This window comes from Amblyomma mixtum, chromosome 2, assembly GCF_055824585.1.
Source record: "Amblyomma mixtum isolate Tamu chromosome 2, ASM5582458v1, whole genome shotgun sequence".
In the NCBI taxonomy this organism is placed as follows: domain Eukaryota; kingdom Metazoa; phylum Arthropoda; class Arachnida; order Ixodida; family Ixodidae; genus Amblyomma; species Amblyomma mixtum.
Genome location: NC_143013.1, coordinates 91,395,105 through 91,420,986, shown reverse-complemented (window position 1 = coordinate 91,420,986; position 25,882 = coordinate 91,395,105). Strand labels below are relative to the sequence as shown.

General features: G+C 50.5%; 1 protein-coding gene and 9 non-coding genes across 10 annotated transcripts; all 10 read right to left on the bottom strand.

The window, feature by feature from the left end:
• Positions 1-3,978: 3,978 nt before the first annotated feature.
• TRNAR-UCG (transfer RNA arginine (anticodon UCG)) lies at positions 3,979-4,051 on the bottom strand. Its single transcript has one exon. It is a non-coding gene; the product is annotated as a tRNA-Arg (tRNA).
• A 4,037-nt stretch (positions 4,052-8,088) lies between these two features.
• Positions 8,089-14,783, bottom strand: LOC149360147 (uncharacterized). The gene is made up of 2 exons (XM_089567792.1): positions 14,465-14,783; positions 8,089-8,957 (listed from the first exon to the last, which is right to left on the bottom strand). The coding sequence occupies exons 1-2, from the start codon at positions 14,781-14,783 to the stop codon at positions 8,089-8,091; spliced, it is 1,188 nt and encodes a 395-aa protein (XP_089423918.1).
• TRNAR-UCG (transfer RNA arginine (anticodon UCG)) lies at positions 9,546-9,618 on the bottom strand. The gene has a single exon. It is a non-coding gene; the product is annotated as a tRNA-Arg (tRNA).
• TRNAR-UCG (transfer RNA arginine (anticodon UCG)) lies at positions 9,839-9,911 on the bottom strand. Its single transcript has one exon. It is a non-coding gene; the product is annotated as a tRNA-Arg (tRNA).
• Positions 14,784-15,036: 253 nt separating the features above from the next.
• On the bottom strand, positions 15,037-15,109 carry TRNAR-UCG (transfer RNA arginine (anticodon UCG)). Its single transcript has one exon. It is a non-coding gene; the product is annotated as a tRNA-Arg (tRNA).
• A 4,669-nt stretch (positions 15,110-19,778) lies between these two features.
• Positions 19,779-19,851, bottom strand: TRNAR-UCG (transfer RNA arginine (anticodon UCG)). The gene has a single exon. It is a non-coding gene; the product is annotated as a tRNA-Arg (tRNA).
• A 220-nt stretch (positions 19,852-20,071) lies between these two features.
• TRNAR-UCG (transfer RNA arginine (anticodon UCG)) lies at positions 20,072-20,144 on the bottom strand. The gene has a single exon. It is a non-coding gene; the product is annotated as a tRNA-Arg (tRNA).
• Positions 20,145-20,364: 220 nt separating this feature from the next.
• Positions 20,365-20,437, bottom strand: TRNAR-UCG (transfer RNA arginine (anticodon UCG)). The gene has a single exon. It is a non-coding gene; the product is annotated as a tRNA-Arg (tRNA).
• A 220-nt stretch (positions 20,438-20,657) lies between these two features.
• On the bottom strand, positions 20,658-20,730 carry TRNAR-UCG (transfer RNA arginine (anticodon UCG)). Its single transcript has one exon. It is a non-coding gene; the product is annotated as a tRNA-Arg (tRNA).
• A 220-nt stretch (positions 20,731-20,950) lies between these two features.
• TRNAQ-UUG (transfer RNA glutamine (anticodon UUG)) lies at positions 20,951-21,023 on the bottom strand. Its single transcript has one exon. It is a non-coding gene; the product is annotated as a tRNA-Gln (tRNA).
• Positions 21,024-25,882: the final 4,859 nt, after the last annotated feature.

Here is a 25,882-nt window from a genome sequence, read left to right as displayed (position 1 = left end):
TTGATCTCCCCTTTATCTCGCACGTTTGATGAGGGCCGACAATATCCTGAATTACTGACTGCAGTCTCCTTGCTAGCACTTTCATTAATATTTTATAATCGACATTAGACAAGGAAATTGGCCTATAAGCTGTGGCCTGCTGGAGCTTTTCCTCGTTATTTGTCTTGGGAATTAAAATAGTGTGAGATAACCCGTATGACAGCGGCAATCTGTTTATTTCGTAGGCTTCATGGAACAACGCAGTCAATATTGGCGCTATTTCGTTCTTAAACCCCTTATAGAAAGCTGCACTTAAGCCGTCTGGCCCAGGCGACTTTCCCATATTTAAACTACCGATTGCTTTTTCGACCTCGAGTTCTGTGATTGGCATCTCTAATCTTTCCTTCGTGTCCTCGTCTAGTCGTGGCATAGCCATAAGAAACTTTTCTTTGAACAAGTTTATGTCGACCTCCTGTTTGTTAAAAAGCTGCTGATAATATTGGAAGAAGCCTTGTCTGATATGCTCGTCATCTGACGATAGCATGCCGCCCCATGCAATCTTATCAATGTGATTTTAGAGCGCAGCTCTTTGGCGTCCGTTCCTGGGTTTCGCGTCGTCGTCGGCGTTGTCGTCGGCCTCGTAACCAGCTCCGCCCCCCTTTCATCCCCCCAGCGCTAGCAGCGACCGACTGATACCGCTGGATGCCGCTGACGCCGCTAGAGAGTCAAGATAACGTAACTGCATAGAACACCGTCGCCGCCATGCAGAAAGAGGAGGAAAGGGCCCCCCCCCCCCCCCCCCCTGTTCTTGTGTGGCGGATAGGGTGCTCTTCAGTTGCCGACGCGCCGGTTATTTCACGTAGGCCCCGGCACGTCGACGAATACGTGACCACCTTCCCACGGCTAGACCTGGTTCTTAGCGCTGCGGAAGCGAGGGTATCATATTGTTTGTGTCGGCATCGGCGGCGTAGTCCCTCAAACCAACTCCGCAGCTGGGGTTGACTCACTATCGGCGTCAGCGGCATCAGTCAGTCGCTGCTATCTCTTCCCTCCTCCCTTTATCGTGTTGTCCGCTTGCTGCGCGTGCTTCTGCCCCCATCGTTTGCCGCTGGGTGTACACGCCGGCCCCCTCCCCCCTGTTCCTGCGAAAAATAAAAAAAAAATTCTGTGATAGCGCATACATGTGTTGCTCGATTTCTTTGCCTCAATCTATCGAAAAGGTGAAACAGCTTATTTGCTGCGCTCAAATTTCGCATTAGGAAGTAACGTAATCGTCGGTAATTTTTTCTCTGCATGAGCCTTTTCCAATGCCAGTGCTCTTTTCGAGGGCGTCTCGCCCATGTTCCAACTTTCCGCCCTTGCCCGCACTAACGCTCCTTGGTATCTGTCTTCTTCCATCAACGCAAGCTCTTCTTTTATTTTCCTAATATCTTCTATCCATTTGCCGGGTGCCTTACATTCTTGCTCATGTAGTTTTTCCAGCAAAGCCTTTAGCTGGGTTTCTTTAATTTTCTCCTGGTACCGCAGGCAACTGGACCTATCAATGGCTTTTATTTTAATCTGTTCTTTGCACATCTCCCATTGCTTCCAGATTTCGTACAATGTGCCCGGCCTTACTTTAATGAGTTCATTCAGTACAACCCGTCTAAAGGCTTCATCACTGAGCAATTTGTTGTTAAATTTCCATAACTCCCAGATAAATGCATTCTTTCGTTTTTTGGTGCCGAATACGCATTGCACTAAGCAGTGATCCGTGAATGTCATGGGCACAACTTGGTATTCATTGCATACGGGGATCAAATCCAGCGACACGTAAATTCTGTCAAGGCGCGCGTGGCTCGAACCTTGGAAGTGCGTGTACTGTACAGCACGCGCTCCCCCCAGGTACTCAGCCACATCTTCCATATTCCACTCGCTTGTTAACTGGCACAACGCATCAGTACTCTTGTCTCTGAAGCCGCGTGTGCTGGTTTTGTCCCGAGCATTCAGTACACAGTTGAAATCGCCCAGCATTACAACCTGCCTCTCCGTACTTAACTGCTGCATAACATTATCGAAAAACGCTGCTCTTTCCTCAACAACGTTAGGAGCATACACACAAATAGTGCGCCACTCAGCATTGGGATATGCAAAATCGGCTACAACACACCGTCCTGACAGACATGAGTAGTGAGCCTGTACAATCAGCCCGGGAAGCTTTTTGACAAACAATACACACCCAGCCGATGTCCCTACCGCGTGGCTCACAATGGCGTAAAATCTAGCCGTGAAACGTTGCACCATGCTCCCGGTCTCTTCCTCCCCATCAACCTTTGTTTCTTGCACGGCAAGCACGTCGATATCATGGTCACTTAGCAGGCGATGTACTTGGCTTTGCTTCTTTTTTGCTGCCAATCCCCTGACATTTAACGTGGCTACTCTCAAAGGGGTTTCAGGCGCCATTTTCATTGAGGGTGAAAAGACCGAAAGCATGGTGCTTACCTTCCTCGTCTAGCGCGCGGCTAGACGCCGTCATTGGAACCGCCTCCGTCTGGTGCGAGCGGCTGAACTGGCAGCGGGGGCGGTTTATCCGCTGCCCGCCTCTCCGAAGAAAGGTTTGGCCGCGGACGTAGCGCGGACCGCCGGGACTGGACTGTTTTTGCTGGCGGCTCGTCGACACCGGGGGCTGCTGCCTTGTCACCTTCGGAATCGGTCTGTGTGTGGGGTCGCTTGGCTGGGGCTGTGACGCTTGGCGAACGAGTACCGCTGGTGTCCGGGTGCACCTCACCGTTATCCTGCTCCATGTCGTCTGCCGGCTGAGGTGACGTCTCTTCGTCTGACCTAGGGAGGTCAGGTGTAGCGTCACTCCTCCCCGCATCGCTGGCAGCATTGATGTCTCGTGCGGAGTCCCCCGACGAGTCAGTCTCCCGTGCCTGCGTACGCGCTTCTCCGGTTCCCTTTGCCGCCTCCTCTGCCTCGACTACGTCCATAGTGAGCTCCGCCGACCGCTCCCTCGTTCCAGGTCCCGCGGCCGAAGCGTACGTGAGCACACAGTCAGCCTCCTCATGTCCGTAGCGCCTACATTTTGAACATCGCGGCACCTTACATTCGCGGCGGACGTGTCCCGTGCCTCGACAGCGTAAGCACTGCATCGCTCGCCCAGGCACCACGACAAGGGCTAATTCCCCGGCAGCTCGCAGCTGGTGCGGTAAATCATCTACCTTGATGCCCGGCTTCAATTTCAGGAGCACAGTCCTCGTGGTGGACCCCTTCTCCTTGACGCCTTGAACTCGCCACCTCTCCCGGGTCACTTCGGTCACATTCCCAAAAGCAGCAAAGGCCGTCCGGATGTCATCATCTGCCACGCCGTGCAACATCCAGTGGAGTCGCAGCTTCACTTGTTGGTCTTCGGGATCGATGATGAGGCAGCGGCGACCTTTAACTTCCAGTTCCTTGAACGCCGCTAGCTTCTTCGTTGCTTCTGTGCTGGTTAACGTGACAGCCCACACATGGTTGATCTGATACGCCCCCAACGCCAAAACGTCGGGGAGCGCACCAACGTTGGCAAGGGCGTCGCGGAAATCCTCGACCCTGTATGGCCTAACCCGCACATCGCCGTGCAAAAAAAGCGTGTTAAAAAGAACGCGTCCGGTGGGCAAAGTTGGCAGAATAATCTGGTACTCGCTATCTTCGTTGTCCTCGAGCCTGTTTCCGCGGCTGGAAAGGGCCGTTAACGCCACACCGCTGGAGCTCATGATCCTGCGTCCGTCACGCTCGGTGGCCGGAAGTAGAATGCGGACGGGCTCGCCCTCCATTCGCTTCCCGAGGCATAAAAGGTGCTCAATTTCATAGTCTCTGTGGGAAAGGAAAGGACGGGAAGGAAACTGTCCTGTTCACTCCACGAGACTCGTTTCACAGCTCTTCTCAACCTTAGCGATCCCTAGGCATCGTCGCGAAGTGTGCCGCCCATCTCGATCAGAGCATTTTTCCTTGACAGATGGCTCAAAATAAAAAGGAACACGTCCGCGACAGGACTCGAACCTGCAATCTTCTGATCCGAGGTCAGACGCCTTATCCATGAGGCCACGCGGACGGATTCGCCCTCCATTCGCTTCCCGAGGCATAAAAGGTGCTCAGTTTCATAGTCTCTGTTGGAAAGGAAAGGACGGGAAGGAAACTGTCCTGTTCACTCCACGCGACTCGTTTCACAGCTCTTCTCAACCTTAGCGATCCCTAGGCTTGGTCGCGAAGTGTGCCGCCCATCTTGTTCAGCGCATTTCCCCTTGACAGGTGGCTAAAAATAAAAAGGAACACGTCCGCGACAGGACTCGAACCTGCAATCTTCTTGTCCGAAGTCAGACGCCTTATCCATTAGGCCACGCGGACTTTTTTTTTCTTTATTGCCGTCTCTGACATCAAAACAAAAAAGTACAAAGGATAAAAACATTAGCCTAATTCGGCTGACGTATCAGGGGTTAAAATCTTCTCAATGCGACAAGCCATCAAATACAGAAATCCATTCAGGTGGGTCAACTTGCGCTCGGTACATTTCGCTCAAGCTCGCAACACTTTCAATAAAGTTTTCACGCACCGAGCGAACGTTAACATCCGCGTGTCGCACTTGCATCCGTGTCCTCCAGAGGCTGTGGAGGCCCAGAAGCATGATTAAATCATACGGTACTCCTGCTTCATTCTGAATTGGCAAGAATCTGAAATCTGATGCCGTAGGGGTCCAGGGGAAAACCTTTTTTGACTGTTCGTTGGAGCACATCACAATAGAAAATGGGGCCCCACAGTCCAGAAATACATGTTCTACTGTCTCAGGTTTTTTGCATAAGAGACAGTTTGTGGTCCATGGGACGAAAATTCCCTTTTCGTGCAGCCACGTTTTAACAGGAAGTGTATTCGAGTGTAATTTAAAGAAAAAAGATTTCGTAGATGGGTTCACAGGCATATTTTGAATTCTCTTTAATACGTCGTGCCCTGGGCCTCCACGATAAGGTAACCGGTAGATTTGGGTCGGTAACATGGTGTCCAATATGTCCTTATACAGCTTTTGCTTTGAAACTTTACACAAGTACTCAAGGGAAAATCGCACATGGAGCAGCCTAAAAGAGAGTAGAACCTCTCGCATGTAACCATTGCCAGTGCCACACATATTCGCACAAGATGAGACGACAAATTCAGGAAGAAGTCTCTGCAACCGCACTTGGATAACAGTCATAAGAAAATTATCCCTTTGATTTCGAAGAAAGAAAAAACGCGAAACAACTTGACGCAGAAATAAATGCACAAGGCCGAGGCCTCCTTTTTTCACTGAAAGAAACAAATTGGTACGACTGGTTCTCTCCCAGTTCGACGGCCAAATGAAAACAGCAAACACTCGATGCATCTTTTGAATACTGGCCCGAGATGCGCACAGCACATTCATCAAATACCATATTTTGGATACAAGGAAAAGATTGCAGACGGAGGCTCGCGCAAACATTGATAACTGCCTCCCTTTCCAGGCATCTGCTTTCTCCCTCTCCCTTGACATATCCTCATTCCAGTGTTCACTTGCATCGCGATAACACACTAGGGGGACGCCGAGATATTGCGTCGGCAAAGACGACCATCGCATCCTGGAAAAGTGTTCAGGCATCGCTTCCCAGTCGCCATGCCAAAAGCCAGAGCTTTTGTCCCAGTTTATGAGACACTCCGTTTGTTTGCAAAATTTATCCACCGTGCTGATCACCTCGGTAATGCTGCCTCTGTCTGAACAGAATACCGCAATATCGTCCGCATAAGCAAGGATTTTGACGTGAGTCGACTGCAATCGAAAGCCCGTGATGCTCTCACTTCTGATGATGGCTAAGCACAATGGCTCCAAGTAGGCCGCAAACAGCAGAGGCGATAGCGGGCATCCCTGCCTTACCGACGAATGAACTGCTATCCTGTCTGTGAGGTCACCATTAACAATAATGCGCGTGGTGCAGTTTGCATATGCCATCTTGACACCTTCTGCAATAATACGGCCTACATTAGCGTGCTCCAAAATGCTGAAAATGACATCATGGGAAACGCGATCGAAGGCTTTTGCCAGATCTAGTTGCATCATAGCGATGCGGTCCCCGAGCACATCGCAACATTCCAGCACGGTCCGTGCGACGTGCACATTTGTGGCGATACTCCTACCTTTGATTCCGCAAGTCTGGTGCGGCCCAACCAATTTCGTAATTATGCTCTGCAATCTCTTTGCTAAAACCTTCATGTACAATTTATAGTCCACGTTGGTGAGGCTTATCGGGCGATAGTTCCCCACCAACAACCTCTTTTCTGGGACATCTGATTTCGGAATCAATACTATGTACGACGTGGTGAATGAGAGTGGCACTTGTTTTCTTTCATAAGCTTCATCTAGAACTCTTAGCAGTAACTGAGCGACTGTGGACTTAAATGCTTTGTAAAATTCGGCCCCTATTCCATCAGGTCCTGGAGCTTTTCCCGCTTGCAGGTCTTCGATTGCAATCTCTATTTCTTTTGCAGTTATGGGCTGCTCAAGACGCTCCTTTACTTCGTCCTGAAGTCTCGGCAGGAGAGGGAAAAAGTCAACCAGGAAGGCCTCATTCATGTCACGCGTATGTCCAAGAAGCTCAATGTACTGCTCTTCAAATAGCTGCTTGATTGTAAAAGCGTCACTCGTGACTTCATCTCCGTTCCTTATCTGCCTGATTTCGTTTTGGCAAGCATAACGCTTTTCGTCACACAAAGCTCGCTTCGTCGGCGTTTCACCAGCCCACAGTTTCTGTGTCCTTGCGCGTATAACGGCAGCTTTATACCTTTCAGTGTCTAAGCGTTCGAGCAGGCTTTTCACCTCCCTTAGGTCCTTGGAATACTTCCCTGGCTCGGAGCTTTCCATACCTATTAAAAATTGCAGTTGTTCGCGAGCTGCTTTTTCTTCCTGTTTTTCTTCGTATCGCTTCAAGTAAATTTTTTCAATGTTCTTTTTATCCACTCCTTGAAATCTTCCCATTGAACCGCAACAACGCTGGGTCGCTCCTCAAGCAGCTTCTGCATTCCATCCGCAATATCAGTTACGAATTCCTCGTCCTCTAAGAGCTTTACATTAAATTTCCAGAGATTCCAGTTAAATTTTGTCTTTCTTTGCTTTATGCCGAAACTTGCGATCACTAGGCAATGATCACTAAAAGCTACAGGTATAACTTTGCAACTCGTGCAAAGAGACACGAGATCTATGGATGCATAAATTCTGTCCAACCTGGCATGACTATTACGTTGAAAATGAGTGAACTGAGGTCGATTCCCTTCGGTAAACATAGTGCCAATATCCTCTAAGCTATTATCATAAGCCAGAGATTGAAGCAATTGAGCACTCTTATCATACACAGGTGTAAACTTCACTCGATCGTTAGCGGCACACACACAATTAAAATCTCCCAACAGCAACAACACTCGGTCGCAGACAAGGTAGGGCTCCAAACGGGTAAAGAGATCAAAACGCTCAGATTTAACATTTGGAGCATACACACATATAATGCTCCAACATAACTTGGAAAAAGAAAAATCTACAGCAATAAGCCGTCCACTAGGGCAAGAAAAAACCGCCTCGACAGTGATGCCTAAATTATTTCGAACAAATAATACGCACCCACCCGAGGTGCCAACGGAATGGCAAACACAAACGTTAAAGGCTGCACGAAAGGTGGACACCATGCGATCAGTGGATTCCTCACTTTCGATCTTAGTCTCTTGGACTGCAACTATGTCAAGCGCGTTTTCAGCAAGCAGGCGGTTAAGCTGGCACTGACGCCGTCGTGCACCAAGGCCTCTCACATTCAAAGTTGCTACATGTAAAGCTGTTTGTAGTTTCATCGCCATGCCCTATGAAAAGGAGACTTGAGTCCCACAGTACCCCTCACAGTCAGCCGAGCAGTGTTCTTAAACTCACTGTGCATGTATGGTGTCGCCTTTCCAGATATCCGCGTGCAGGCGTCGGGAACCCATGGGTAATTCCTTCGCCAGCAGTTCCAGATCCGCGCACACAGTCTGATGGGTACCACTCCTCACAAAAAAAAACCAGGAAAAAAAGAAAAGCAAGAAAAAACACCACAAATGCACATTGCAGAACTACGGAGGCGGTTTCCCCGCCTGCCTTGTCTCGGCCATGACGTTCGGCCGCGGCTTGAACATCGGACGCCGGATTCCCGGGGTCTTCGACGGCGGTTCGTCGCTGCCACCATCAAGATGCGTCTTTTCGCCGGCGCTTTCCTCGCGGGAGCGTTTTCCAGCCGTTAGGGTGCCAGCCTCCTCACTGAAGTCCATGCCTTCGGTGTTGGCAGGTTCAGCGCTGTCCGGAGCTTCCGCCGCGGCTTTTGACGCGCCCTTCGGCGCGCCATCGCCATCCTGTTGAAAGGCACTCTGAACTTGTACTACACTCGCCGGTACCTCACTTGACGTCGCCTTCTGCTTCGTCAAAACCGTAAGCGACGGCCCTTCCCTCGCTGCTGGTTGCCCGTCTGCACGGGCTGCATCTTCCGCATGAGCCTCGTCCATCAGCAACTCAGACGAGTCTACTCCTGCACCGGGGCCGGTAATGCTCGCGTAAGTGCGGGCACACTGTCCGTCTTCGTGGCCGAACCGTCGACAGGCTCCGCAACGCGGGACTCGGCATTCCTTACGGATGTGTCCCGTACTCCGACAGCGTAGGCACAAAGGTGGTCTGCCCGGTACAACAACGAGCGCCAGCTCACCGCTAACGTTCAGCTGGTGCGGCAGGTCGTCCAGCTTCACGCCAGCTCTCAACTTCAACGTGACGAGTCTAGTAGTCGAGCCTTTTTCTGACATACCACTCACGCGCCAGCGCTCGCGGGCAACTTCCGTCACTTTTCCGTACGGCGCAAAGGCAGCCCGAACATCCTCGTCGGGCACGTTGTGTAGCAGCCAGTGAAGTTTCAGTCGCACGTCTTGGTTGGCCGGGTCAATCACCAAGCAGCGGCCTTTTTTCACTACCAGCTCACCGACACTAATAATCTTGGTCACCGCTTCAGCATCCTTGAAAGTGACGGCCCAGACGTGGCTCATCCGATACGCCCCCATTGCGATAACATCGGGGAGCAGCGACTGCTCTGCTAAAGCGTCGCGGAAATCTTCCACCCGGTACGGGCGGGCCCTGATATCGGCGTGCAAAAAAACCGTATTCAAAACGAACCGACCTGTAGGCAGTGCTGGCAAAACAACCTGGTATGCATTTTCCTGTTGACTGGCCCTGTCACCGCGGCCTGACACGGCCGCTGAAGCCGCTCCACCGGAGCGCTGCATCCTGCGTCCGTTCACTGGCGTGGCAGGAAGTAGAATTCTAGGCCACCCGGACGGATTCGCCCTCCATTCGCTGCCCGAGGCATAAGAGGTGCGCAATTTCGTAGTCTCTGTTGGAAAGGACGAGAAGGAAGCTGTCCTGTTCACTCCACGCGACTCGTTTCACAGCTCTTCTCAACCTCAGCGATCCCTAGGCTTGGTCGCGAAGTGTGCCGTCGATCTTGATCAGTGCATTTCCCCTTGACAGATGGCTAAAAAAAAAAGGAACACGTCCGCGACAGGACTCGAACCTGCAATCTTCTGATCCGAAGTCAGACGCCTTATCCATTAGGCCACGCGGACGGATTCGCCCTCCATTCGCTACCCGAGGCATAAGAGGTGCGCAATTTCGTAGTCTCTGTTGGAAAGGAAAGGACGAGAAGGAAGCTGTCCTGTTCACTCCACGCGACTCGTTTCACAGCTCTTCTCAACCTCAGCGATCCCTAGGCTTGGTCGCGAAGTGTGCCGTCCATCTTGATCAGTGCATTTCCCCTTGACAGATGGCTAAAAATAAAAAGGAACACGTCCGCGACAGGACTCGAACCTGCAATCTTCTGATCCGAAGTCAGACGCCTTATCCATTAGGCCACGCGGACGGATTCGCCCTCCATTCGCTCTTTTTTTTTTCTTTATTTCCTGGCTTTGGAAAACAACACTGCACGAAAAAGAACAGACAAATCACAAAAGCAATAATACAAGACAATGAACACACTGAAAGTCATACTCAGCCAGCATCAGGCTGGCTTCGTCACATTAAAACTCCCGCAAGGACAACAGAGGCTCTACCCTTGAGAGCCACTCGGGAGGTTCCGCAGCCGCTTTTTGTATAGCGACAAACCAGTCCATACACTCTCGGAAATAAATTCGGGCAGGGCGTGCTTCCCTGTCACAGTGATAGCCTGCCATTCTTGAGCGCCATATACAGTGGAGACCCAGGAGCATAATTAAATCAAATGGAACCCCGTCGTCATTATCAATGCTTAAATATCGAATGCCATGCGAATCTAGGGGGAAATCTTTCTTCATAGTCCGTTGCAAAACATCCCAAAAATAAACCCCTTCCCAACAATGTAAAAAAACATGGTCTACTGTTTCCGGCTGCTTACAGATTAAACAATGCGAACCCCAAGGTAAAAATAAATCCTTTTCCTCAAAAAATTTCTTTACTGGCAACGTTCCGGTGTGTAATTTAAAGAAAAAGGTCTTAGCTCCTGGCGGCACCTGCATTTTCTTTACCCTCTTTAAGACGTCCGAGCCTGGGCCTCCACTGTATAAGACTCTATACAAAGGTTGTGGTAAAACAGTGTCACATAAATCGTGGTACAGCTTTTTCCGTTTTACACAGGACAAATATTCATTAGAAAAACGCACTGAAAGAAATCTAAGACTTGCGACGACCTCTCTGTAATAGCCGAAAATACCACACGTAACTTCTTCGGTGGAGACAACAAACTCCGGCAGTAGGCGCCGCAGCCTAACTTGGCAGACAGTGCGCAAGAAAGGGTCAGAAACGTCGCGGAAAAACAAAAACCGATTGACCACTTGCCGCAAAAAGAGGTGTCCAAGTCCCAAGCCGCCGTCTTTTACCCGACGGAATAAATTTGTTCTGCTGCAGCGTTCCCATTCTGCAGCCCAAACAAAGACAGCGAAAATCCTGTGGAGCTTCTGTATGTTTACACGCGAACAATGCAAAACTTGCATAACAAACCAAAGTTTACTGATAAAAAAAAGGTTACATACAGTAGCCCTGGCGAAAATCGATAAGTTGGCACCTTTCCACTTCTCCGCTTTCTCCCTTAGCGCTTTGGTCTGCTCTTGCCAATATTGCTCACTTTGGCGGTAACCATCAAGCTCGACACCTAAGTACTTGGTTGGGGTTTTCGCCCACGTCACATTTGCAAAGTGGTCAGGCTGCGATGGCCACCGTCCATGCCAGAACGTCCATGCCAGAAGGCACTTGGCCCAGTTCACCCCGCTTCCGGTAACCTGAGAGAACTCACGGACACATTTGACCGCCTCGGTTATACTCTCATGATCAACCGTACAAAGTGCAACATCGTCCGCGTACGCCAGCAGCTTCACCTCGGCTGCTTGTAACTTAAACCCTTTTACGTTATCATTGTTCAATATTTTAATACACAATGTCTCAATATATATACAAAACAAAAGAGGGCTGAGAGGGCAGCCCTGTCGCACCGAACGCTGCACGCTAATGGGGGCCCCCAGACTCTTATTTACGATCAATCTCGTCGTGCAGTTTCGGTACGCCAGGGCCACGCCCTTGCGGATAACTGACCCAACATTCGCATGGTCCAAAATAGAAAACAAAATTTCGTGATCGACACAGTCAAAAGCTTTCTCAAGGTCGACCTGGAGAATGGCCACCCGACCATTCGAGTCATCACAACACTCAAGCACACTTCGCATCTTATGAATATTGGACATTATTGACCTCCCTTTTATCCCACACGTCTGGTGTGGCCCAACTATATCCTTAATCACCGTCTGCAACCTCCGAGCCAAAACCTTCATAAAAATTTTATATTCAACGTTCGTAAGTGCTATGGGTCTGTAGGCTGTAACCAGTCGCAATTTATCTATTTGATCCGTTTTAGGAATGAGCACCGTATGGGATGACCCATATGACGGAGGCAGTGCATTTACTGTGTAGGCTGCGTTAAATATCACGTTCAAAATAGGGGCAATTTCGTGCTTGAATTCTTTGTAAAAACGCGCGCTGAGCCCATCTGGTCCCGGCGATTTACCGGGGTTTAAACTGGCGATTGCATGCTCCACTTCGGCTTCACTGATAGCCATTTCTAATCTCTCTTTTACGTCATCACCGAAACGCGGCATCGCCGCCAGAAACTTATCTTTAAACGTGATAGTGTCTACCACGTGGGAAGCGAAGAGCGCTTGGTAATGCTCGTTGAAAGCTGCTTTTATGTGGTCGTTGTCCGCCGACAAGACACCGCCCCATTCTATTTTGTCGATGTGGTTTCTTTCAGCGTTTGCCTTTTCCAACCCTAGCGCTCGTTTTGATGGCGTCTCCCCTGCAGCTATGTCTTCTGCCCTTGCCCTTACTAACGCTCCCCGATACCGTTCTTCTTCCATCAATTCTAGTTTTTGCTTTGTTTTCCTTACATCTTCAGTCCATTTCCCCGGCGCTAGAGATTCCTGTTGAAGCAGCCTATGGAGCAGCTTCTTTAACTCTGTCTCTTTCTGTTTTTCTTGAAACCGTATACAGGAAGCCCTCTCTATTGCTTTAATTTTTATAGTTTCTTTACACAGCTCCCACTGTTGCCATATGTGCATATTTTTACCGGGGCCTATTTTTGCAATTTCATCTTTTACTATGCTGGTATACAGTTCGTCCTGCAAGAGTTTATTATTGAATTTCCACATTTCCCACGAAAAAGAATTCCCTCTCTTTACCATCCCAAAACAACATTTAACTAAACAATGGTCTGAAAAAGATACTGGCACAACATCGTAACTATGACATTCAGGTAAGACATCGACGGATGCATAAATGCGGTCCAGCCGTGCATGGCTAGAACCCTGAAAGTGTGTGAGCTTTACTGCACGCGTTCCCTCAAGACACTCTGCCACATCTTCCATGTTCCATTTCTCAACCATTAGCGATAACACTTGTGTGCTGGCATCTCTAAAGGGTCGAGGGCTTGTCTTATCTCGCGCACTAAGAACACAATTAAAATCGCCCAGGACGATCAGCTGTCTGTGACTACGAAGGCGCTCTTCGATGCTATAAAAAAAACGCGCCCTTTCTTCTGCTTCATTAGGCGCGTACAGACAAATAATCCGCCACTCGACGTTATTCAATCGAAAGTCAAGGAAAACACACCGGCCCGACATACAAGAGAAATGAGCTTGCACTTCTAGCCCCGGCAACTTCTTTAGAAAAAGAACACAGCCAGCCGATGTGCCTACAGCGTGGCTGACTACAGCAAAAAACGAGGACGTGAAACGTTGCACCATGCTCCCGGTCTCTTCTTCGCCGTCTACTTTCGTCTCCTGCACAGCCAGTACATCTATGCCGTGCTCCGTTAAAAGCCGAAAGAGCTGGCCTTGCTTTCTCTTTCCTGCCAGACCTCTAACATTCAGGGAGGCGACTTTCAGCGGAGATGCAGGAGCCATTTCTACATAAGAAGAAGAGACCGAAAGCGTGGTGCTTACCTCTCGCGTCCAGCACATGGCTAGACGCCACCGCCGCCATCGCCGCCGGCGTCATCCTGAGCGTGCACCTGGCCCAGCTCGGGAGGCGCCTTGTCGCCGGCGCGCTTCTCGCTCGCAAGGTTAGGGCGCGGCCGAAAACTGGCCCGCCTTGCTTGAGGCGTCTTTGCTGGTGGTTCCTCTACGCTGGGCGCCGCCTCCTTGTCGCCGTCGGGGCTGGTGTCTCCATGGGGACGCTTCCCAGGCGTAGCCACAGTGGTCGCACGGCCACCGGTGTTCTGCCGATGACCCTCGGTAGGCTCCTTCGCTACAAAGTCCATGGGCACTGGTAGGCTTTTTGCATCCCCCGAAGTCGCCTCCTTTGACTGAGGCGAGTCTCCCGTTGGTGGCTGGAGTCCTGGTGCACTGGCAAGGGGGGCGTCGCCGCTTGAAGTCGCCGACTTGTCCAGCGACACAGGGAGGTTGCCCAACTCGTCGGTACCCCTCGCTGCGTCCTCAGCCTCCGCGACATCCATCAGCTCCGCGCTGTCTCCTTTACCTCCGAGCCCGGTCGCAGACGCGTAGGTACGGACGCAGTCCTCGTCCGCGTGTCCGTAGCGCCTGCACTTGGAGCACCTGGGAACCTTGCAGTCGCGACGAACGTGACCCGCGCCGTGGCAACGCAGGCACTGCATCGGCCGCCCGGGCACCACCACGAGAGCTAACTCGCCGGCGACTCGAACCTGGTGGGGCAGGTCGTCCACCTTCATACCTGGCTTCAACTTGAGCAGCACTGTTCTCGTGGTGGATCCCTTCTCTTTCATTCCTTGAACGCGCCAACGCTCCCGCGTCACCTCGGTCACGTTTCCGAACGCCGCGAAAGCAGTCCGGATGTCGTCATCGGCGACGCCGTGCAGCATCCAATGCAGGCGCAGCTTTACCTGCTGATCCTCCGGGTCGAAAACAATGCACCGGCGTCCCTTTACCTCAAGCTCCTTCAAGGCGGCTAATTTCTTCGCGGCTTCTGGGCTGCTGAAGGTTACCGCCCACACGTGGTTTACCTGGTACGCCCCCAACGCCACAACGTCGGGGAGCGCACCAGTGTTGGCGAGGGCGTCCCTGAAGTCTTCGACCCTGTAAGGTCTCACACGCACATCTCCGTGCAAAAAAACTGTGTTTAGAACAACACGTCCGGTGGGCAGGGTAGGCAAAAAGATCTCATACTCCTTGTCTTCGGCGCTGAACCTGTTTCCGCGGCCATCGATGGCCGCCGTCGCCGCTCCGTGGGAGCTCATGATCCTGCGTCCGTACACGCCAGTGGCCGGAAGTAGAATGACCCTCCATTCGCTCCCGAGGCATAAGAGGTGCGCAATTTCGTAGTCTCTGTTGGAAAGGAAAGGACGGGAAGGAAGCTGTCCTGTTCACTCCACGCGACTCGTTTCACAGCTCTTCTCAACCTCAGCGATCCCTAGGCTTGGTCGCGAAGTGTGCCGTCCATCTTGATCAGTGCATTTCCCCTTGACAGATGGCTAAAAATAAAAAGGAACACGTCCGCGACAGGACTCGAACCTGCAATCTTCTGATCCGAAGTCAGACGCCTTATCCATTAGGCCACGCGGACGGATTCGCCCTCCATTCGCTTCCCGAGGCATAAGGGGTGCGCAATTTCGTAGTCTTTGTTGGAATGGAAAGGACGAGAAGGAAGCTGTCCTGTCCACTCCACGCGACTCGTTTCACAGCTCTTCTCAATCTCAGCGATCCCTAGGCTTGGTGTTTTTTTTTTCTTTATTGCCTGTCTTTGGCTCATGACATTGCACAACAAAAATACACATAACGCTATATACATACGACACTGTCGTGGTCAGGCAGCACGAGACTGGCTTCGTCAGCTTAAAATTCCCGCAACATACACAACGGCTCTAGTCTTGAGAGCCACTCGGGAGGCTCCGCAGCTGCTTTTTGGATTGCAAGAAACCAGTCCATGCTTTCCCGAAAATAAATTCGGGCCGGTCGTGCGTCTTTGTCACAATGGTAGCCTGCCATTCTGGAGCGCCATATACAGTGGAGGCCCAAGAGCATTATGAGATCAAAAGGTGCCCCATCCTCATTATCAGTGCTTAAATAGCGAATTCCGTGCGCGTCAAGTGGTAGCTCTTTCTTTATGGTCCTTTGTAACACGTCCCAAAAATAAACCCCTTACCAGCAATGCAAAAAAACATGGTCTATTGTTTCAGGCTGTTTACAAATTAAGCAGTTCGATCACCACGGTAAAATGAAATCCTTTCCCTCTAGAAACTTTTTAACTGGTAACGTCCCAGTGTGTAACTTAAAAAAGAAAGTCTTTACTCCTGGTGTCACCTGCATTTTCTTCACCCTTTTTAAAACATCCCCTCCCGGGCCTCCACTGTACAAGGCCCTGTACATGGGCTCTGGGAAAACAATATCACAAAGATCATTGTACAACTTTTTCCTTTTGCTTTTCCACAAATAATCGGTGGAAAAACGTGCCGAAAGAAACCGAACGCTTGCTACAATCTCTTTGTAGTAACCAAAAGTTCCACCAGAGAGCTCTTCTGTGGAAATATACCTGCGCTTAAAAGACACGGACTGAAAGATAGAGACACACACACATATCTTTCAGTCCGTGTCTTTTAAGCGCAGGTATATTTCAATATGGCAAACCAACTCGCCCAACAAACCACTCTTCTAATCTTCTGTGGATACCACAAACTCCGGCAGCAATCGCCGCAGCTTCACATGGCACACGGTGCGCAAGAACGGGTCTCTGACGTCGCGAAAAAACAAAAAACGGTTCACTAGCTGCCTTAAAATGAGGTGCCCTAACCCTAGCCCCCCGTCTTTTACCCGCCGGAACAGGTTCGTTCTGCTACAACGTTCCCATTCGGACGCCCATATGAAAACTGCAAAAATCCTGTGTAGCTTCTGAACGTTCACACGCGAGCAATGCAAAATCTGCATCACATACCAGAGTTTGCTAATAAAAAAAAGATTGCAGACTGTAGCTCTGGCGAAAATTGAAAGGCTGGTGCCTCTCCATTTCCCAGCTCGGTCACGTGCGTCTTTAGTTTGCTCTTTCCAATAGTCCTCGCAATCGCGATAAGCATCGAGCGGAACGCCCAAATACTTGCCCGGGGTCGTCGCCCGCGGTGCTTTGGCGAAATGGTCCGGGTGGGATGGCCACCATCCATGCCAGAACCCAAGGCACTTGGACCAGTTAACCCCGCTACCTGTGACTTGGCTGAACGCGCGTACACACCCGACAGCTTCACTTATGCTCCCCTGATCAACCGTAAATACTGCAACGTCATCTGCATAGGCCAGCAGCTTGACTTCAGCTGCTTGTAACCTAAAGCCATTAATACTATTGTTTTCTATGATTTTCATGCACAGCGTTTCGATGTAAATACAAAACAAGAGAGGGCTGAGGGGGCAGCCCTGACGCACCGAACGCTGCACGCTAATGGGGGCCCCCAAACTCTTGTTAACAATCAGTCTCGTCGTGCAGTTTCGATACGCCAGGGCTACACCCTTACGGATAACTGAACCGACGTTCACATGGTCTAAAACGGTAAAATTTCATGAGAAACACCCCAAGCAACCACAGATATCCGTCGGACGTACGAGCTAGATCCGATCGTCCTTTGCCGAGATCGGACGTCCATCGGACGTACGAACAGAATCCGATTTCGGATATCCGTATTCGTACATCCGCCGGACGTACGGACAGTGTCCACTTTTGTATATCCGCATGAGAGACGAGGTGTACGTCCGAAGGATGTAAGGCCGAGTATTTTCCCAGGCTATGAGTATGGACGTTTTTTATTTCACAGAAAATTCGAGTCTTTCGTGTATATACACTGTTTTATTTGCATCAGTTGGAGGGTTTGACGCGAAGATGTTTGTAAATTGGTGCGATTCCACTCCTTCCTGCAGTGCAAGAGCCGCCAACGAGCTAAATTCATCTAAGAGGAGAAGCAGGTGTTGCAGAATTTTGCAAGAACTCAATGACTAGTTTTATATTTATAAAACTTCTCCAGATTAGTGGAGTTGTGCGACATGTCCACCGTTTTGCTAGCTAAACTTGCCATTGAAACCATACGCAAGTATTAGTGAGTATCAAAACCATCATCGTAGATGTCAGTTCGCGGTCAGTCCAATGCAATCTATCATTACGGCTCCGTAGCGCTGTTGTTGGTTTGTCGCGTAGTGTTGTTGCGCAAGAGAATGTGTGGCTTTGTTCGGTCTGTGGACGAAAGTAGTATGTAACTTAAGCAATTCGAAAGATACGGGAAGCGCCTGAAGCTCTTCTGGAACTCCGGAATCCCATACTGCATCGACCTTGGTTTAAAGAAGGCTTAGTGCACATGTGATTGCCTACGAAGGTATGTATCCAGTACACGTCTTGGAACTTGCTTCTAGGACAATGCAGCATGCTCATATAACATTCGTTCACAGGACAGTGGGAGCAATAAGCGCGAGGAGATGGCTTCCACAAGTGTGTGCTGTTCTCACACTTTCGGGAGCCTACATCACACAGCTGCGGGAGCCCTCAACTCGCGCGGCTAATTCCCACTCCTCTTCAAAGTTGCGGGACGGAATATTTTCGCATCTTGTTAATTTTTAAGGCATCGCTAGGTTCACTGTGCCTATATAAAGAGTGACAACACGCGAAAGGCAGACCATAGGAAGCACGTGTAGTTCGAAACGGAAGCTTTGCGGCTTTCTGTGCACAGTCGCGTACAGTGCTGCGCAGGTTAGTGCCCTAAGGCCCATGAGAATAAATAAAGAACAGATACATTGTCAAATATGGTGTGGAAAAGTGAGAGCTGTTATTGCCTTATTCTTATTGAGGTGTTTGTTAAAGTGCATTGCCTGTTATACTTGCAGCATTAAACACTTCTCTTAATTGGTTCCAATGTGTCTACTTGGGCTGCTGCATTGTGCCATTTGTTTCACGTGACTGATGTTTGCCGCGTTCTTTTTATTTCAGAAATCCTGTGGGTGGGAAGATTACGGATGTGTCCCAAGCTTGCCACATTTGAAGAGTCACATTTAATAAATTTTCCCAATATAACCCATTGCTCTGCTGATGTATCATCAACCACAATAATATATGCCTGTTATGCATCAAATTGTTTTTGGTTTTATTGCATCGCGCGGAGTGAAAAAAGCACGCATGCACCATATACGCGAATATTCGAGAAAGATCCGCCAATGGACGTACTCAACTGGACGTCCGTCGACGGGCGAACCGTATACCTTTGGCCACCTTTCGGACGGCCGACGGACGTCTACCGGCTGTTTGCGGATGTTCAGCGGACGTACAGAACATCCCAAACAGACCTCTGTCGGCCGTCCGAAGGATATCGGTGGTTGCTTGGGACAATCAAATGCCTTTTCAAGATCAATCTGAAGCATCGCTACTCGCCCATTGATGTCGTCACAGCTTTCAAGCACACTGCGCGCTTTGTGAATGTTGGAAAAAATTGAGCGCCCTTTGATTCCACATGTCTGGTGGGGTTCAACAATATCCGATATCACTGTCTGCAGTCTACGCGCCAATACCTTCATAAAAATGTTGTAGTCCACATTAGTGAGTGCTATGGGTCGATACGCTGTAATCAATTGTAATTTCTCTATATCATCCGTTTTAGGTATGAGCACTGTATGGGAGATCCCAAAAGATGGAGGCAATACGTTCATTTTATAGGCTTCATTGAAAATTGTACACAGCACTGGGGCAATTTCGTGCTTAAATTCTTTATAAAATGCCGCACTGAATCCATCTGGTCCTGGTGATTTTCCTAGGTTTAACTGATCTATCGCGTGCTCTACCTCGCTGTGAGTTATTGTTAGTTCCATTTTCTTTTTGCTTTCTTCGTCAAGCCGTGGCATTGCACCAAGAAACTGATGCGTAAAGGCTACTGCGTCTACAGGAGTCGACGAAAAAAGCCTCTGGTAGTATTCATTAAAGGCTTCTTTGATGTGGTCAGTGTCTGCCGATAAGATACCCCCCCCCCCCCCCCATTCTATTTTATCGATGTGATTTCTTTCAGCGCGCGCTTTTTCTAGACCAAGAGCACGTTTCGATGGCGCTTCGCCAGCAGCTGTGTCTTCCGCCCTTGCCCTCACTAGTGCTCCGCGATAACGCCGTTCTTCCATAAGCTCTATCTTTTGTTTTGTTTTCCTGACATCTTCTTCGCGAACTGTGCCGTCCATCTTGATCAGTTCATTTCCCCTTGACAGATGGCTAAAAATAAAAAGGAACACGTCCGCGACAGGACTCGAACCTGCAATCTTCTGATCCGAAGTCAGACGCCTTATCCATTAGGCCACGCGGACGGATTCGCCCTCCATTCGCTTCCCGAGGCATAAGAGGTGCGCAATTTCGTAGTCTCTGTTGGAAAGGAAAGGACGAGAAGGAAGCTGTCCTGTTCACTCCACGCGACTCGTTTCACAGCTCTTCTCAACCTCAGCGATCCCTAGGCTTGGTCGCGAAGTGTGCCGTCCATCTTGATCAGTGCATTTCCCCTTGACAGATGGCTAAAAATAAAAAGGAACACGTCCGCGACAGGACTCGAACCTGCAATCTTCTGATCCGAAGTCAGACGCCTTATCCATTAGGCCACGCGGACGGATTCGCCCTCCATTCGCTCCCCGAGGCATAAGGGGTGCGCAATTTCGTAGTCTTTGTTGGAAAGGAAAGGACGGGAAGGAAGCTGTCCTGTTCACTCCACGCGACTCGTTTCACAGCTCTTCTCAGCCTCAGCGATCCCTAGGCTTGGTCGCGAAGTGTGCCGTCCATCTTGATCAGTGCATTTCCCCTTGACAGATGGCTAAAAATAAAAAGGAACACGTCCGCGACAGGACTCGAACCTGCAATCTTCTGATCCGAAGTCAGACGCCTTATCCATTAGGCCACGCGGACGGATTCGCCCTCCATTCGCTCCCCGAGGCATAAGGGGTGCGCAATTTCGTAGTCTTTGTTGGAAAGGAAAGGACGGGAAGGAAGCTGTCCTGTTCACTCCACGCGACTCGTTTCACAGCTCTTCTCAGCCTCAGCGATCCCTAGGCTTGGTCGCGAACTGTGCCGTCCATCTTGATCAGTGCATTTCCCCTTGACAGATGGCTAAAAATAAAAAGGAACACGTCCGCGACAGGACTCGAACCTGCAATCTTCTCATCCGAAGTCAGACGCCTTATCCATTAGGCCACGCGGACGGATTCGCCCTCCATTCGGTTCCCGAGGCATAAGAGGTGCGCAATTTCGTAGTCTCTGTTCGAAAGGAAAGGACGAGAAGGAAGCTGTCCTGTTCACTCCACGCGACTCGTTTCACAGCTCTTCTCAACCTCAGCGATCCCTAGGCTTGGTCGCGAAGTGTGCCGTCCATCTTGATCAGTGCATTTCCCCTTGACAGATGGCTAAAAATAAAAAGGAACACGTCCGCGACAGGACTCGAACCTGCAATCTTCTGATGCAAAGTCAGACGCCTTATTCATTAGGCCACGCGGACTTTTTTTTTCTTTATTGCCTTCAAAGGCGTGGGAATACAGTGCATTACAACATATGTTACTATTTACAGGGCTATTTACATGGCTACAGCACTCCTCGCTTCCAGCGACCATTCCAACTTCTTCAGTTGGGATAGATTCTGGACAAGGGATACAATTTCTTCTTCAAAACCTCGGTCTTTTAACACATCGTAAATTTTCAGGACATTCTCAACAAAATATTGATACACAGATCTGGCTCCAGGATCGCAATGGCGATATGCCATGGCACTACGCCACACTGCATGCAAGCCAAGTAGAAAAATGGAGTCATATGGAGCTCCATCGTCTTCGACAGGCAGAAACCTAATGCCGTGCGGAGTGAGCGGCAAATCTTTGTTTATGGTTCGCTGCAACACGTCCCAAAAGAAGATTGCATTATTACAGTCGACAAAAACATGGTCAATTGTTTCCTCCTTCCTACACAGAAGGCAATGGGTGCCCCACGGGACGTACATGTCTCTTTCATGTAACCAGCTTTTAACAGGTAAGGTACCTGTGTGCAGCTGAAAGAAGAAAGTTTTTGCTGAAGGCGTTACCCACATTCTTCTTACCCTCTTTAACACATTTTGTCCCGGTGAGGCCCCAAAGGCCGACCGATACAATGGAGCGGGAAAAAGGACGTGTAATAAGTCTTTTTTAAGTTGCCTTTTCTTCACAGTTGTCAAATATTCTCTGGAAAAACGGGTGACAAGGAATCGATAAGATGCGACAACCTCACGGAGGTAACGGGACACACTGTAGCGACCACCTCTGGCAGAGGAGATTACAAAGTCTGGGAGTGCATTTGGCAACATAAACTGAAACAAAACACCGGAGGAAAGGGTTTCTTCTTTCGCGGAGAAACATGAAGCGCATGACCACTTGGCTTAAAAACAAGTGAGATAGGGAGAGACCCCCCTCGGCGACTAGCCGAAAAAGATTCGTTCGGGAGGTTCTCTCCCAACTGGACTGCCATATAAATGTCGCAAAGATGCGATGGAACTTCTGTATATTAACCCGTGTGCAGTACAACACCTGCAAGATGTACATTACCTTTGCTGCTAGAAAAACATTGCATACCGTGGCACGCGCGAACACTGAAAGGTCGCGTCCACGCCATTTAGATGTCATCTCTCTCATTTCACCGGCCTTCTTGCTCCAGACCGAATCGCTTTCACGATAGCAATCAAGAGGCACCCCAAGATATGTGCTCGGTGTAGTGGACCAGTGAACATTTTCAAATACATCTGGAGTCATGTCCCATGCGCCATGCCACAAACCAATGCACTTATCTATGTTTAACATGCTCCCACTCTGGGCACAAAAATCTTGTGTTGTTTTCAGTACAGCCGTAATGCTTTCCGTGTCCGATGCAAAAAAGGCAACGTCATCCGCGTAAGCAAGCACACGAACTTCACACGTGTGGAAGCCAAAACCGCGTATTTCTTCATTCTGCAAAATTTTCTGGCAGAGTGGTTCAATGAACAGTGAGAACAACAGTGTGACGTTCCGAGCGTGCGCTACGAGTGCCCATATCTTCGGCGGAATCTTCCCTGCGCTGAACCCCGGAGGCACCCCGGCAAAGGACGCAGCTCGTTCCGTCCTACTCCCTTGTCTCCCCTTAAACGGTCCGCGTTCGACGGCGCCGCGTTGACGGAGCCCCCAGCGGCGGCAAAGCCACTCAAGGGGTACAATGGTACAAAGACGCCGGCGGGAGGGAAAGCCAGCCCAATTAGGCTGCCTGGCCGTACAAGGACACAGGAGAGGCTGACAACCCGACAAGAGAAGAAAGCTGCCGACGGGAGACAAACGACATCCCAACGAGGGAGGTCGGGGGTGCCGCAGGCGCCGCCGTGGAAAGGAGGAAGAAGGAAACAATCCAGCCTGGAAGACAGGAGATCGGGCGTGGCCGGCGGAGCAGATATAGCTGGCCAGTGCGGACGAAAAGGACGCTCAGGACGAGATCGGACACAAAAAGGGTCCTTGAGCGCCGAAGCCGGACGGCGCGCGGTTTCTGCCAGCCACCGACGGATCGCAACTCCGGAGCCCCTCCATCGACCCCATGAAGGCGTCGCCACGTAAGCTCGGACGCCCCAGCCTCTGATGTACAATGTGTAATTTTAGAATACATCACTTTGTTTAAACTGAGCCATACGGTGTCTTCTTGCCTCTCCGTCCCGTGTGGACCTGCGCATTATGTGGGGTCGTCACACTGGTGTCAGAAGTGGGGTCTCAAAAGCAAATATCCTCTGAATGCTGCGACATTCATGACTTCAAAATTGTAATGAAAGGGGAATCACGGGACTGATTGTGGGACTTTGACCCCCATTTGAGAGGCTTGAGGCACCGGAGGGCTGGAGCGGAAAAAATGTCTGTAACTGACGGAGCTCCCACTCCACAGCCGTCGCTCGGGGCAAGCATGCTGGCATTAGGAAGCGTCATTCCGACGTTTACGGGGGATAAGACAGGGGTTCCAATCTGCGATTTCTTTTCCATGCTAGAAGAGATTGGGAAAATGGGGGGATGGTCCGATGCTCAAATGCTGGGAATGGCGAGGTGTAAGATGGCAGGAGCTGCACATGATTTTGCATGGCGAGACGAAAAAGTAAAATCCACAAAATCATTTGCGGAATTTAAGACGCTCGCGTTCGAGCATTTCGACACTGAACCACGTCATGTGCGGGTACAGAGGTTCCGTGACGCCGGACAGATGGTAGGGGAGGACGTGCGAACGTTTGCGTCGCGGCTTCAGTGCCTAGCGCGCGATACGTTGAGTAGGGAGGAGGAAGGAGACCAGCTAAAGAAGAAATACGCGGAGGATCTACTTAAAGAGGAAATGACAGCTTTGTTTGTGGCTGGTCTGCACGACCCCGTGCGCCGGTTCGTGCTCTCGCGCAAGCCGAGCAATTTCGACCAAGCCGTGGCGGCCGCATTGGATGAGGAACGAAATGAGGCGCTAACGGCGGCCGCAGCGAGAGTACGCGTCATAGAGAGAGCGGTGCCCAACCCTGAGGTTGCTCTCTTGACAGAGCGGTTAGATCGCTTAGAGCAGCTGCTATCTCAGCAGGTGGAACGCCAGGTTGAAGCGGGCGCTCAACGGCGCCCATTCGCTGGAAACCGGAGACCGCCAAAAAGCTACAGGCGCGGTATGCGAGATTTTGAAGAAATCGCGTGCTTCGCGTGCCAGGGTCGCGGACACATCGCAAGGTTCTGCCCAAACGTGCGCCGTGGGGAGCCACAAAGAGAAGCAGGCGAGACACGCCCTAAGCAAGCCTACAGCGAGGCTCCAGATACAGGGACAAAAAACTAGGTTGTCCTCCCCATCCTGATGAGTGTGGGGAGGGAGCAGTGGGTAATGAGGTGGTGGTGGTTCGTGTGGCCGACGAGGCATGCCCTGTTGTGCGTTGCAAGTTAAATGGTTGTTGCATGGAATTGTTGATAGACACGGGGTCAAAGGTGACCTTGCTTAAGGAAAGCAGCTTTAACACGCTTCGAAGGAAAGGGAACCGCGAGGTGTTGGAAGCGTCTGGTGGTATGGCAACCAAATTTGTAGGCATAAAGGGGGATCCTCTTAGCATAAGTGGGCTCTACCGGTTACACTTCACTCTCGGCGGAATTGCATTGGAACACCCCTGCTACGTATGCCCGGACACGGTGTCTCTGCCAAACGGAGTGTCAGGTATATTAGGGCAGGATTTTTTGAGAAAAGGGAAGGTAGTAGTCTCATTCTCTGAGGAAGAAGTTAATGCGGGGGGGCTCAAAAGTTCCGTTTTTGAACAGGAGCAGGGCTGAGATTCGCAGTACCGATATTGACACACGTCAAACAGTGGGATCATTAGAGAAGGTATATTCGCGGGTTGCCGTGAAGCTGGTCGATGAGGCGATCGTCCTTCCGTGGTCGGAGCACATTTTGTACGCTTATGTGCCTGCAGATGTAGAGAGCGGCGCCGTGGAAGTGCTTGAACCGGTCGACTCTCTTAGTAATGGCCTGAAGGCAGCCGCGTGCCTCGTGACTGTTAATGACGCCCACAGAGTGCTCCTACGGGTGGTTAACTGTAGCCAGCAGCCACTGAGCCTTCCCAAGAACAAAACATTGGCTTTCTTCACATCTGCGATAGAGAAACGTGAGCCCACCGATACGGTACTCGCAACTGTGGAGCATGCTAGTCCTTCGGCTCCTCTATATGCGTTGTTCGATCTTTCCCACGTAAAATCCAGGGAGAGGGAGGCTCTGGCTGGTTTGCTGAACGACTACTCAGAGGTACTCGCCGCGTCCAACCTGGATTTGGGCTGCTGTGGCGTTATAAAGCACAGGATAGAAACCGGCACTTCATCGCCCGTTTACCAACGTGCGTACAGGATTCCTTACTCCCAACGTGAGGAGATGGAGCGGCAGGTGCAGGACCTTATTGATCGCGGCATTGTCGAACACTCAAAATCACCATGGGGAGCACCGGTACTATTGGTGGAAAAGCCAGATGGCTCGTATCGATTGGTGGTGGACTACCGCAAATTAAATGCCGTAACTCGCATCGATCCATACCCCATTCCCAATATACAGGAGACGCTTTCTCAGCTGGGCTCTGCCAGGTACTTCACGGTAGTGGACATGGCGGCGGGATTCTGGCAGATAGCAATGGATCCGGCAGATGCTGAGAAAACGGCATTCAACACGCCCTCAGGGCACTATGAATGGAAAAGAATGCCGATGGGTCTGGTCAACAGCCCTGCTGTCTGGCAGAGAACCGCTGATGTTATCCTGGCGGGTCTTCTGGGGAAGCTGTGCTTCGTGTATATGGATGACATAATCATATACAGTGACAGTTTTGAGAACCACTTG

Coding starts and splice junctions, on each gene's coding strand:
- LOC149360147 (XM_089567792.1), bottom strand. CDS start 14,783: ATGAGCTCCCACGGAGCGGCGACGGCGGCCATCGATGGCCGCGGAAAC. Junction 8,958..14,464: donor GGAGCTTGAGGTAAAGGGAC/GCCGGTGCATTG, acceptor TAGTGAAAAAAG/GCCGCTGCTTGGTGATTGAC.